This window comes from Dunckerocampus dactyliophorus, chromosome 3 (genome assembly GCF_027744805.1).
Source record: "Dunckerocampus dactyliophorus isolate RoL2022-P2 chromosome 3, RoL_Ddac_1.1, whole genome shotgun sequence".
NCBI lineage: Eukaryota > Metazoa > Chordata > Actinopteri > Syngnathiformes > Syngnathidae > Dunckerocampus > Dunckerocampus dactyliophorus.
In genome coordinates this window covers 31,528,645-31,540,718 of record NC_072821.1, presented here as the reverse complement: position 1 = coordinate 31,540,718, position 12,074 = coordinate 31,528,645, and the positions used below count along the sequence as shown (strand labels likewise).

The 12,074-nt window shown below is 42.8% G+C and overlaps 1 protein-coding gene across 5 annotated transcripts in view; it reads right to left on the bottom strand.

Moving 5' to 3' along the window:
* The window catches only part of crtc3 (CREB regulated transcription coactivator 3), a 46,709-nt gene extending 35,086 nt beyond the window's left edge, over positions 1 to 11,623 (bottom strand). For 3 of the 5 annotated variants that reach the window (XM_054771814.1, XM_054771813.1, XM_054771816.1), the window contains exons 1-2: positions 10,544 to 11,622; positions 3,009 to 3,119 (exon numbers count right to left, since the gene is read on the bottom strand). In XM_054771814.1, the coding sequence (XP_054627789.1) occupies positions 3,009 to 3,119; positions 10,544 to 10,675 (243 nt within the window). In that variant the 5' untranslated portion in view covers positions 10,676 to 11,622. Of the gene's footprint in view, positions 1 to 3,008; positions 3,120 to 10,543 lie in introns of all 5 variants that reach the window. The other 2 variants (XM_054771817.1, XM_054771815.1) reach the window with 2 other exon arrangements.
* Positions 11,624 to 12,074: the final 451 nt, after the last annotated feature.

Sequence of the window (12,074 nt, the reverse complement as noted above, 5' to 3'; positions counted from 1 at the left end):
GTTCTCTGGTTGCCTGGCACCAGATCCAAATGGCTAAGAAGGACAAAAGAGACCTCCATGTAACCCTCCTCGACTTGGCTAATGCCTTTGGATCACTTCACCACAACCTCCTCGGGGAATCCTTCAACTTCTTCCACGTTCCATGATCCATCACTGCTCTAGTAAAAGGCTACTTTTAAGACCTGCAACTGTGCTTCACAACAGCCGACTAACATCATGGTAGTGTCTAGAAGTACGCATCATGGCAGGCTGCATAGTCTCACCCCTGGCATTCACAATGGCCATGGAAATCATCATCAGTGCCACTACATGGGTGGTGGGAGGCGAGCGAACAAAAAACAGAATCCGCCTTCCACCTATTTGAGCATTCATGGATGCCATGCCCACGCTGACCACTACTGCAGCATGCAACAGGCGGCTACTTGGAAAGCTGCAGGAGAACATCGGATGGGCCCGGATGAAAATCAAGCCGAATAAGTCACAAAGCACCTCGATGGGCAAGGGAGAGCTTGAGAATGTGAGGTTCTGCATTGGTGATGACCCAATACCGCTGGTGTCAGAGCAACCCGTCAAAAGCCTGTGCAGATGGTACAATGCAAGCCTCAGGGACAAAGACCAGGTGCGGGTACTAAGGGAGTACATCACCACCAGTATGGACACCATCAACAAAACAATGCTGAAAGAAGCGCAAAGGCCGTCTCTCTTGCAAAGCAGGGACAATGGATTAGCTGGGAAGGTGTGGAGAGGAGAAAGCTCACCAGGAGGCAGCTATGGGAAATGGAAGCAAGAAACATCAATATCATCATAAGTGCTACATATGATGTGCTCCCATCCCCAAAAAACCTTCACCAGTGGTGTGGTGAGGACCTAACCTGCGCCCTCTGCCCAAATTCAGCGACTCTCAAACACATGTTGACCAGATGTCGGACCAGCCTCACACAAGGTCGCTACACCTGGAGGTACAATCAGGTCCTCAAGAGTCTGGCAGCAGCCCTTGAGAGTAAGAGGAACACCATCAACTCCTTGCCCTTGAGAGCTGCCAATTCCATCTATGTGCCAACATTTGTTCGAGAGGGACAGAAATAGCCTAAACACCCGGCTAACAAACCAGAAATTGGACAGCTAGTCATGGTCCGGGATTGGATGATGCTAGCTGATACTGGCAAGCAACTAATCTTTCCCCGAGAGATTGCAGCCACCGCCCTCAGGCCAAACTTGGGGCTATGGTCCCCTTCACTATAGGTGGTCTACATCATACAGCTCACGGTCCCATGGGAGGATTCCACTGAAGAGGCCTACGAATGAAAGAAACTGCGCTACACATATCTGGCAGCAGATGCACAACAACAAGGATGGAAGGCTAAGGCCAGCTGGATAGATCCAGCTGAAGTAAGATGTAGAGGTTTTGTGGCTCCCTCTATCATCATGCTCATGAGAGACATTGGCATTCATGGACAGGCTCTGCGACAGACAATATGATCAGACTCTGAAGCGGCCGAAAGAAGAAGCCTGTGGCTATGGATCAAGTGCAAGGACCCTTGCTGGGCTCAAAGAAGAGGGGGGCACAAACCTGGGATGCCAGGTGTTGCCAATGAGCTCTCTGGAGGTGTCATTTGCCTATCAGTGGGCCTATCATCAAAACACCAATTGAGGAGGGTACCCACCTGACGACCCAAAAGATGTTTTAAACCCACCCCCTTCCTTCCTGCCCTTACCAAGGGTGGGGCGTGGGGGAAAGGGGGAGGCTGAGCGACGACCCGGTGGGCGGGGCAGTTGTTTTTTTTTGTCCCAGGTCGGGACCTTACTGCCTAGCACATTGCACCCCAATCAAAATAAATAAATTAAAAAAATCCAGACCTACATGAAAAGATGGTTTGCCCCTGAATTACAACAATTCTGCAAAGATGAGTGGGCCAAAATTCCTCCACAGCGCTGTGACAGACTCATTGCAAGTTATCGCAAATGCTTGATTGCAGTTGTTGCTGCTAAGGGTGCACCAAATTGCTATTTGGTTTAGGGGGCAATCAGTTTTTCACAAAGAGCCATGAAGGTTTGGATTTTTTTTCCCCCTTAATAATAAAAATAAATGATTTACAAACTGCATTTTGTGTTTACTTGTGTTGTCATTGACTAATATTTATATTTGTTTGATGATCTGAAACATTTAAGTGTGACAAACATGCAAACAAATTCAAATCAGGAGGGAGACAAACACCTTTTTCACACCACTGTATGTACAAAACGTTTTTTCTCTTTAAATTTAATGGGTGCGGCTTAAATACCTGTGCCCTCTATAGACGACGACATGCACTTATTGGCTTTAAAGGGAAAGTACGGATTTTTTGACATGAAGTTGTATGACATCCCCATTATGGAATCACAGGAGTGCCAAAATTAAAAGGGAATACGTGTGGAAATACAAAGAGAATCAATAATACAAAAATACACAAATGTGGAAATACAAAGAGAATCAATAATAAAAAAAAATATACAAATGTAGTCATATTCTTTTACCATTTGGTCATTGTTTTATCTGTATTGTCTTTGTTTTTTCCAATTTGCCGTTGTTTTTCCTGTTTTGTATTTGTCTTTTCCACTTGCGTTTTGTCATTGCATTTAGTAATGACAAAGACAATAGCATGCAAATGCGAAAAAAGGACCCGCCCACAACAAAGGCTGAACCATGTTCTTCATCACAGAAATCTCCCCAGAATTGGACTTAGGAGACCAAGTGGGGGTTAAGTTGCTGTTATTGGACTACAATGCTGATGGGGATGTCATACAACTTCATGTCAAAAAATGCGAACTATCTCTAAAATATTGCACAAACATACTGGGTGTGTATGTGGCCGTAGTTTAGGATTGCCACTTCGTCTGCTCACCAGACATGACGTGAACTGCCTCTAGGTCATGTGGTTGAAACCCAGCAATAGTATTTTAGGGTGTAGTGGGACACTTTTGTACACGTCCACATGCAATGTACTGTATTCTGGCTGAAAATATCCCACCTGAAATTCGGTGTTGGTGTTGCCAATCTGATTAACGTTGGGCAAAGACCCTCCATAGTACTGTGGTCGTGGTTGAGATAAACGAAGCTGTTGGATCTTCTGGAACTGCACCTGTCAGTCAGTGAAAAAAAAAAAAAAAAGAAAGGAAAAAAAAACATTGTCATATTACACAGAATGTTGCAAACAGTCAATTTTTTCTACATTAATAGTCTGAAGCAGGGATGGGCAACAATCATTTAAGCTACAAAGAATTTGGTTGTTGATGTAACTGAGGCAAAGTTGAGTACACTTCTTGGCTGCCACCACTAAGGGCGCTGTTGGTTCATTATCGACATGTTTGCGCTCTAAAGAAGGCAGAAGCTGCAATTTCTGGGCCTACACTAAAAAGACCCATTCTGGTCCATGAGCAGCATACTTAAACCTCACCAAAAACACAAGGTTCCTTGTTTTGTGGTAAGCTAAAAAAATTATAATCAGCTGCAATCGAAAAGGAAAGGATTTAAGGAAAATCAAAGGGTTCTTTATTGGCCCGACTTCCTAAAGGGCAATATTTAACATTTTTCTGCATTATCAGTGGATCTGCAAAGAGTCAAGAGAAATGTGATAAACACTCCATAATAAAATCAGAAGATTTAATTATCCATCATTAAGTCCTTCTCTTGCATATACTGTCTCATGGTTATTAGGCTGCAGGCAGCATCAGTAAGGGCCTTAATTTGGGTCGAAGATAGCCTTGTGTCTTCACGGACAAACTCAAACAAAACTCACTGGAACCTCCAGCAAAGCTCTGTATGTTCCAACTGCAGTGGAACCTTAGTTAGCGTCATTAATTCGTTCCAGAAGGGCCGACTTAACAAAACCGACGCTAGCTGAATACATTTTTCCCCTAAGAAATAATGTAAATCCAATTAGAGAAAGCCAAAAATGTGAACACAAAACATGTTTTTATTAGGGCTGCTGCGATCAGGGTTTTATACTGCTGATTCAGATATCCATCATCCAGGACTGAAATCGGCCAATACCGATCATATGGATTAATTATACATTTTTTAATTCATTTATGATGAGTGCTATTATGAGTATAGTGAGTGTTGTATACTGTAAAGGGGAAAAGTCAGGACAATTCCAAGGTCCTGCTACTGGCTATATATGAAATGAAAAAAGGAACCATAAAATCACCTTAATTTAGACAAAAACATATTTTTCGCTCATGAAAGAGACAATGAGACGCCTTTTAAGCAGAGTACATTGTTGGAGAAGGACTTCCAGGCAAGTGAGAGAGCAGTGTTCCACCGCTGAGAAAGGCTGGTCAACTTGTCCAATGAATTCAACTATTTTTCGGGTTACTTGCTTAGCCTTAGCCTAGCCTTGCTTAGCCTTCTGACTTCTGACATGCGGCCGAGTGTTGTCCACATGGCGGCATTAGCTGCTGTTTGACTGATGATCACACTGTGAGCCTCAAAAACTACTCCTTCAAGCTTCGATATTTGAGCCAAGTTTGAGGACGATTGTTGTGAGACTGTGCCTCAGATAAAAGGAAAGTTGGGACAGAATACATATTACCGGAGAGTGTTTCTACCATCGGCTGTCCCGATAATATTTCCCCAGCTGCAATCAGTGGACGCGCAAGCACTGACGCAAATGGAAATAAACAAAAAGTCAAAAACCCAGAAGACATTCGACCGTGGAAAAGCATGCCAAGGTGGCACTAAGTCAATCCACACTTTATCTACTAATATTCTCTATTAATGTTCTGCAAATCTTAGAATATTAATATGCATTTTCATGCTAATTGTATCTTGCTGTGTTTATAGAGCTCGGTGTCAATCACTGGCAGTCAACAACGATTTCACGTGAACTGCTAGCTAAACATGGACCACTGTCACTCATCTTATAGCCTATTTTGCAGTCGAGCTGTCGGTTTTAGTAAGTAAATGTATTTTTTTTTTTTTTTTACTACATCTACTCTATGAATCTTAGAATAATCTTATAGAGTATATGATTTCATGCCAGGGCTAGCTAAGCAGCGATCACTGCTCACTGGTCTTGTGTTGTGCAGTGTGCTTTGAGCTGTCAGTATCAATCACTGCTAGTCAAACAACATACTTGTGGCCAATTTTGTGTGTGTGTGTGTGTGTGTGTGTGTGTGTTACATCAGAGTAATCACAACACACAGCACAGTGAATGTTATTGTGTTATTGTTGTGATATGTCACTTTCTTGGCTTTGCTGTGCATTCATGGCTGGTTCTTTGCACTTCATACCTGGCCTTACTGACATACACCTTGTACTCAGGGATTTAGAAGACGTATTGCATGAACATCAGATTGCCAGAGATGAGAAGTAGACCCAAATGCTCTAAAAAGTGTGGCAACATTTTAATGAAAATAGGCAAGTGAGATGGGTGACATGCAAACTTTCCAAAGCCAAACTCATGTTTCACGGCAGCACGACAGCTATGCATGACACCCTGGTGTAGTCTTTCCTCATCACCGCTGAGGTATGCTTTAGCCCACGCTAAACTAATCAAGCATGGATAAAATTATTCTTGTAGCAACTATACAACAATACTAGCATCTCTAGTGCCAACAGAGCAGATATACAGTCACTTAAGTAGCATCTGACATTCACGTTGGTATATTGGTAAATAAGAATGACATCATCATCTAATTTTCAGAATTTGACATGACGCAATTGCATCATCTTATTTGTCATGATGCATGGCTGGTTTATTTTTAGGAAAGTGAAACAATGCAGACAAGTAGAGCAATAAGAGTTTGAACTGTGTGAGTGATTATTTTATTTTTAGTAGATGTAAGTTCCTTAATGACTAAAGAGCAGCATTAATAGTTCCAGTTTGTAGTTGAACAATTCCCGCTTATCTACAGTACTTGTCTTTGCCCGTTTACGTCACGAATGTTTAGGTCAGCCCCTCTGATATTTTTAAATTTTTTTTAAAACGACTAAAGAAACTTTAAACATATATTTAAAGGCAAACCTTTGTGTCTTTATTAGTTATTAGTATCAACATTTCAGCTTTCTGCTTATTTGCACTTTTTCTAGTTTTTTTTTTGTTTACTTTATTTCTGCAATGTGTCACAGGCCAACAGGAGGCAAACCACGGTCAACAGATGGCCCATGGGCCACACTTTGGACACCCCTGGTTTGAGTATGTAGCAAGGAAAGCAATGTGTGGCAAGCTTTTGCCACTGTAGCTGGTCTTGGGTTGGGTTGAGCTGCATTGTGGAGGGTTTATGCAGCTTTCAGGCCTTCATTGCACAGTGGTACTACTGAACACTCAGGAAGTGGTTCTCCACTCCAGCTCGCTTGCGCAGCGGTTACTTCGCCTTTACTCACTGCTTGTGTTTAAAGGAAAATTACACTTTCTTTGGAATTTTACCCACCATCCACAATCCTTATGTGAAACATGAACACACACATATTTCTTTCCCTTTGCTGTGCGTTCCAAAAGAAGAAAACAAGTTAGCATGTGCCAGCTAACATTGCATGTCATAGAAGGCACCTATTTCGACTATAAAGCCCTCTAAAACAAAACTTAACGTTTTATATACATGCTGTGATCATGCATTAACAGGTACATTGATGATACCATGTATTGCTTTAAGAATCTTGCCATATTTTGATGATTTAAAAAAATTCCCAAAACTTCTTTCCTAGGCGCATTGATTTCACATAGCCCATAGGAGCTAACGCTACTTCAGTCAACAACAGCAGCATAGAAACAGCGACGACACCTACAATGTCCGCTCTCATTGGGATGGCTGTGTCTTTCAGCACAAGACCTGTGCTCCCGTCCTCAGGTAAAAAAATGCTGACAGCAAACGAGCATCTTGTTGAGTCTTCGTAGCGAAATTGAGAGCGAGTAGTATCCACTCTTCCGTCTGTACCGTTGCAGTGGCTTGAGGCGTTGTGAGTGACGCTGAGACTAGCAAGAATATTTTCATAGCCATTGGACAACTCGGATTTTTTGACATGAAGTTATATGACACCCCCATCATCAGTGTAGTGCATCAACTGTGATGTACCCCCCCACCCACTTCATCCCGTGAGCAGAGTTCTGGTGGGATTTTGGTGATGAGGAACGTAGTTCTGGTTAGTTGGCCACTTAAGTAAAGAGTTTGGCTTCTCAAAACAATATACATTCAAAAGAGTAATACATTTGCGTCTATTGTTGTGTATGTGTTCCACAGTGCGGATGCGACGCAAGAGCGGTCTTTTCATCCGCTGTGAAGTGGGGGGTAATTCACTTTTACTGTAATGCACTACACTGATGATGGGGATGTCATACAAATTCATGGCAAAACATCTGAACGATCCCTTTAAGAGCATAAAAAAAATGTTTACAACCTTCTAAATACTATTTTAAATATTATTAGAGGCCTCTAGACATAAAATAACACCTCTTAGTCACTCCTACACTCCTATTACCCTATATAATAAACATAATAAGAGTAAATAAGCCATTTAAGACATACATAAGACTCATGCGCATGTGTGTTGCTATAAATGTATTCCCTCGGGGATAGCGGAGTGAGTGGCGGACAGGAAGTGACGTTGAGGATTCAGAGTTCGGTATCAGCCTGCTGTAGGTTACGGCCACATCAGTAGCCCGTGTTTTTATAAGGGATATTTATTAGAGATTATTGTGCCTGTTGGGAGATCATTCAAAGCTGCAAAATCCTGTTGTTCCAGCATCTGCTCTGGTGCTTGTGTGCCTCACCAAACACTACAGTTACATTACTGACACCTAGTGACCAGTGACAATACTACGTCAACATCTTCTCATGCCTTATTTTTTTTTTGTTCATTTAGCCATTTTTATGCTTGAAAATGCTTAACTTGGGCCAAAAATAGATATAATTTGCTTGAATATGCTTTTTTTTTTCTTTTTCTTTTTTTTTTACTAATAACAGACCGTATTCAACCACGAAACCACATGATTTAGTAGTTAATATACTTTTGAAAAACTGATAGAGTGACACAATAAAATTGGAACCACAAAGTGGCAAGGGACGGCTGTATTGCTCTTCTCAACAAGCGCTGGGTGCTGCTGTGGGGCCCTCCCCCAAGCAGCACCGTCCTGTTTGGGACATTAAAAAAAAATAACAGAAGAAAGTTCATTTTTCCTTTTTAACATAGTTTGTTGTTCATGTTTTTTTACACACACTTTATTCCTCTCCAACAGCGTCCAGCGCCACAAATAGATGGCAGTCCTGTGGGCACCACTACAGTAGCTTCAAGACTTTCAGTCCCAGCACTACTCCACTGCAGACGTTCTGATTGCATACAGTGTACCACTCAGTTCTTGAGTCGCAGGCGTAAACATGAAAGCAGCTCATTCTAATCCCAGCTGTTTGCGTAGTGTCATATTCCAACCTCAACCTCAGTGACTGAACACTTCTGTCTGTACACAGGTCACCGACAGTTCATACCTGAATGAAAACTTCAATTGCTGTGGCCTCAAAGCCACATCCTTTTTCATTGACCACCTCAGACCTCGTAGAAAGAGCACAATGTGACCCAAGGACATGGCGAGCATTTCAAATGAGCATGTGTATCCTCAGAGGGGACCCTACTTGATTTTTTTCACCCACAGTAAAAACAGAAAATTGTGAAAGAAAATAACTACCCTGTACATACTGGTTAGGTTGGTGTATGAATTGTCAGTCATCCAGTCATGGAATCTAGGCAACTTCTTCTTGACTTAGCTGAATGATTTGTAGCTATGCAAAACGGTCATTCACCAGTCACACCTGGCAACAATGGACTCATTCAATTATCGTTTTACAGAAACAAACAGAAAGACATATAATAACCCATCAAGTCAGAAACACGGCACGCTCGCTCACTCCACGGTACATTCATGCACATACTAAAGACGAGTCAAAATAAGTCAATAAATCAATGTAATCGCTCCGCCCACGGGCTGATGACTGATAGCCAGCGAGGCCAGAGCGCGTTAGCTCCGTTGCCCTGGCCGCCCAGGCTCACAGGGGGACAGGAAGAACGAGGAGGATGTGTTGGATGTCATGCTAACGACATTGCAGCGCGAGTCCTGGCGTAAATTAGGGACGATGAAATGGCACGTTTCATCAAGTATAATGAAAAAAAAATTACATTGCATGTGGTATGAATTCATTGGTGCAATGTGTTTTTTTTATTGTATTTTTAGAATATGCTGCGGACATTAGGGCAGCTCTTCCCAGATTGAACACTCCCTTTGGAGTACTTAGAGGCATCCCCCTAAGGGAACTGATGCAGATGTTAAGGAACCACTTTCCCATTTCCTGTTCCACTGCTGGCTGCAATGTCAAAAAGCGTTAGCTAGTTCTGAAAAAACTTTCAATATGATTCTCAAATTACTAGAAAATCCCAGATTGAGTCCCGCACGTTTAGTGGTATGTCAGTGCTCCTTAATGCAATTCCTTTTACTGACTCAAGTTCTCATGAGTTACTCACTGATGTGAATCGGGTAGTCAATTCACTTAAGTCACCCGTCACAGAGCATGTGCACAGAAATTTGCACCTGCGCAACAAGTTGTGAATCGAGTAGGCCATTAATTCAAGTCACCCGGCGCAAAGCTTGTGCGCAGAAACTGGCATCAATCAGGGACTGGAGTCACTGAGTCATCCTTCACAGAGCGCATGCGCAGAAACTTGCATCTGCGTAACAAGTTGTGAATCGGGTAGTCGATTCACTCAAGTCACCCGTCACAGTGAGCAGAAACTCACATGAATTGGGTACTCAAGTCACAGGGTGCGTGGGCAGAAACTGGCATTAATCGGGTATCCGATTCTATCAAGTTACTTGTCACACTGGCCTTGCGCGGAAACTGGCATGAATCCGATACTCAAATGACTCAAGTCACCCGTCACAGAGTGCGTGCGCAGAAACTTGCATGAATCGAGTAGTTGATTCAATCAAGTAACAGGGTGCATGCGCAGAAACTGGTATCATTCGGGTATCCGATTCAATCAAGTTACTTGACACACAGCACGTGTGCAGAAACTGGCATGAATCAGGTACTCAAATCACTCGAGTCAGCCGTCACAGAGTGTGTGCAGAGAAACTCGCATGAATCAAGTATCGGAGTCATTCAAGTTACTTGTCGACTTACTTGAGTCACCTGTCAGAGTGCATAAGTACAAACTCGCACCTGTGCAACAAGTTGTGAATTGGGTAGGTGATTCACTTGAGTCACCCGTCAAAGAGTGCGTGCGCACAAATTCGCACTATGTCCTCCCTACCACCCCCACCCCACCCCACCCCACCCCGACTTGTCCCATACTTAATCACATACTGATATCTTACGATTTATTTTTGTCTTTTCTTTTTTTTAGCAAGCGGTAGCAAGGGGAGTAAGTGAGCGAGTTAACAGAGGCAAGTATCGGTGAGTCCCAATTCTGTATAAAAAAAAAAAAAAACAGGACGTTTTGAACGACTCGTTCATGACTCGCACATCTCCAGCGGAGGGCTCATAGAAAAAGACATGAGAAGAAGAAAAATTAGTTTACCCTTGAGACAGTGAGGTCTGTCATCAGCTGTTCGAAGGCCCGCGTCTCTTCTGCTTGCTTCTGGTTGTGCAGCGCTATCTTCTCACTGAACTTCCGGGGGTTCGATCCCCCTGTGCCCGGGGATCCGGACATGGTGGCCCCCTCCACTATACAAGCACTTCAGCGACTTTGGGAAAAGTTGAATCAACGTTCTATCTTTTAAGATTTCACATTTAAAAAAAAAAAAGTCAATATATACCAGAACTTGATATATATAAAAAAAAAAAAAGTTGTCACAACTGAGTTAACTACGATTATTGGCCCCGTTGCTCGCAAGACTTTAAATGAAGTTAATAATGCAACTTGAGTTGATATTGATAAACTGTTTTGACTTTAGCTGTCAAAGCTAGCACGAGATAACATGAACAGGAACGGAGTAGCAAGTAGCTAGCCTAGCTAAACGGACTGTGCTGTCACATCCACCTGTAACATTTTCACACACACCAAAAAAAAATAATCACATTGCCGACTCGTCGACACTGTAATTCGGTAAACGGTTACTAAATAAGAGCGAGTCGTACTTAAGGGGTTTAGCTTGAAATACTCTACAAAGTATATGCTCCGTTAGCCGAAATCTTGCTAACAGCGTTAGCTCCCGAGCAATGGAGCTTTTCTCGCTAAGTTGGATTTCAACAAGTGTCCGCCGAGCTTATCCGGGACTCACTCCGAGGGTCGACTTTCTCCAAGGGGGGGGAGGGAACTGCGTTTTTCCACACACACGCGCGCGCAACTGTTCACACTTGTTTCCACAAATCCACACTTTAAACGCTAGATGACAGCGGAATGGAGTCTTGCGTTAATCCACGGACAGCACAGCAGACCTCAAACTCCGACCCGACGACCCCATGAACATAAGCGCCAACTCCGAGGCTCGAAAGTCATCAAGAATGCTCAGTTCTTCTGCTAAGTTTCCGCTTGTCGTGTCACCATTTTCGTCGTCGCTTGACAAGGCTTGTTACAGCAACTCTCGTCCGATGGCTTTTTTACCTCCAGTGCTGAGAAAAACATTGCCTCGTTAAATTCCACCCATTCCCCTAAAGACCACACGGGGGCGACAAATTGTCGGCCATGATTAAGGGATCAGGTTAACTGCGGATGGCCTGGGTTCACACTCAAAAAAGGGGGCGTTAGTGTCTCAGGATCCGAAGCGGGTCAACCAGTAACCGCAAGGTTGGCAGTTCGAACCCAGCTTCCTCCATCCCAGTCCAAAACGCTTCACCCAGACATGTATGTTCAGTTTTAGAGTGAATTTGCTGTGACAAATAAAGCCTTATTATTGTTATTATATAATATGTATAAATAAATATTGTAAAACAAAAAGAGGTGCCCAAAGTTTTTTTTTTGTCTGTCTGCACATTCTAACCAATAAAAATATTTTTAAAAAAGAGCAAAAATACATTAAAATGTTAATACTAATAATCAATACGCATTGTCACCTATAACACTGACATACCAGCTGTTTTTTTTCTTTACAGTCGATCCCTGCACATTC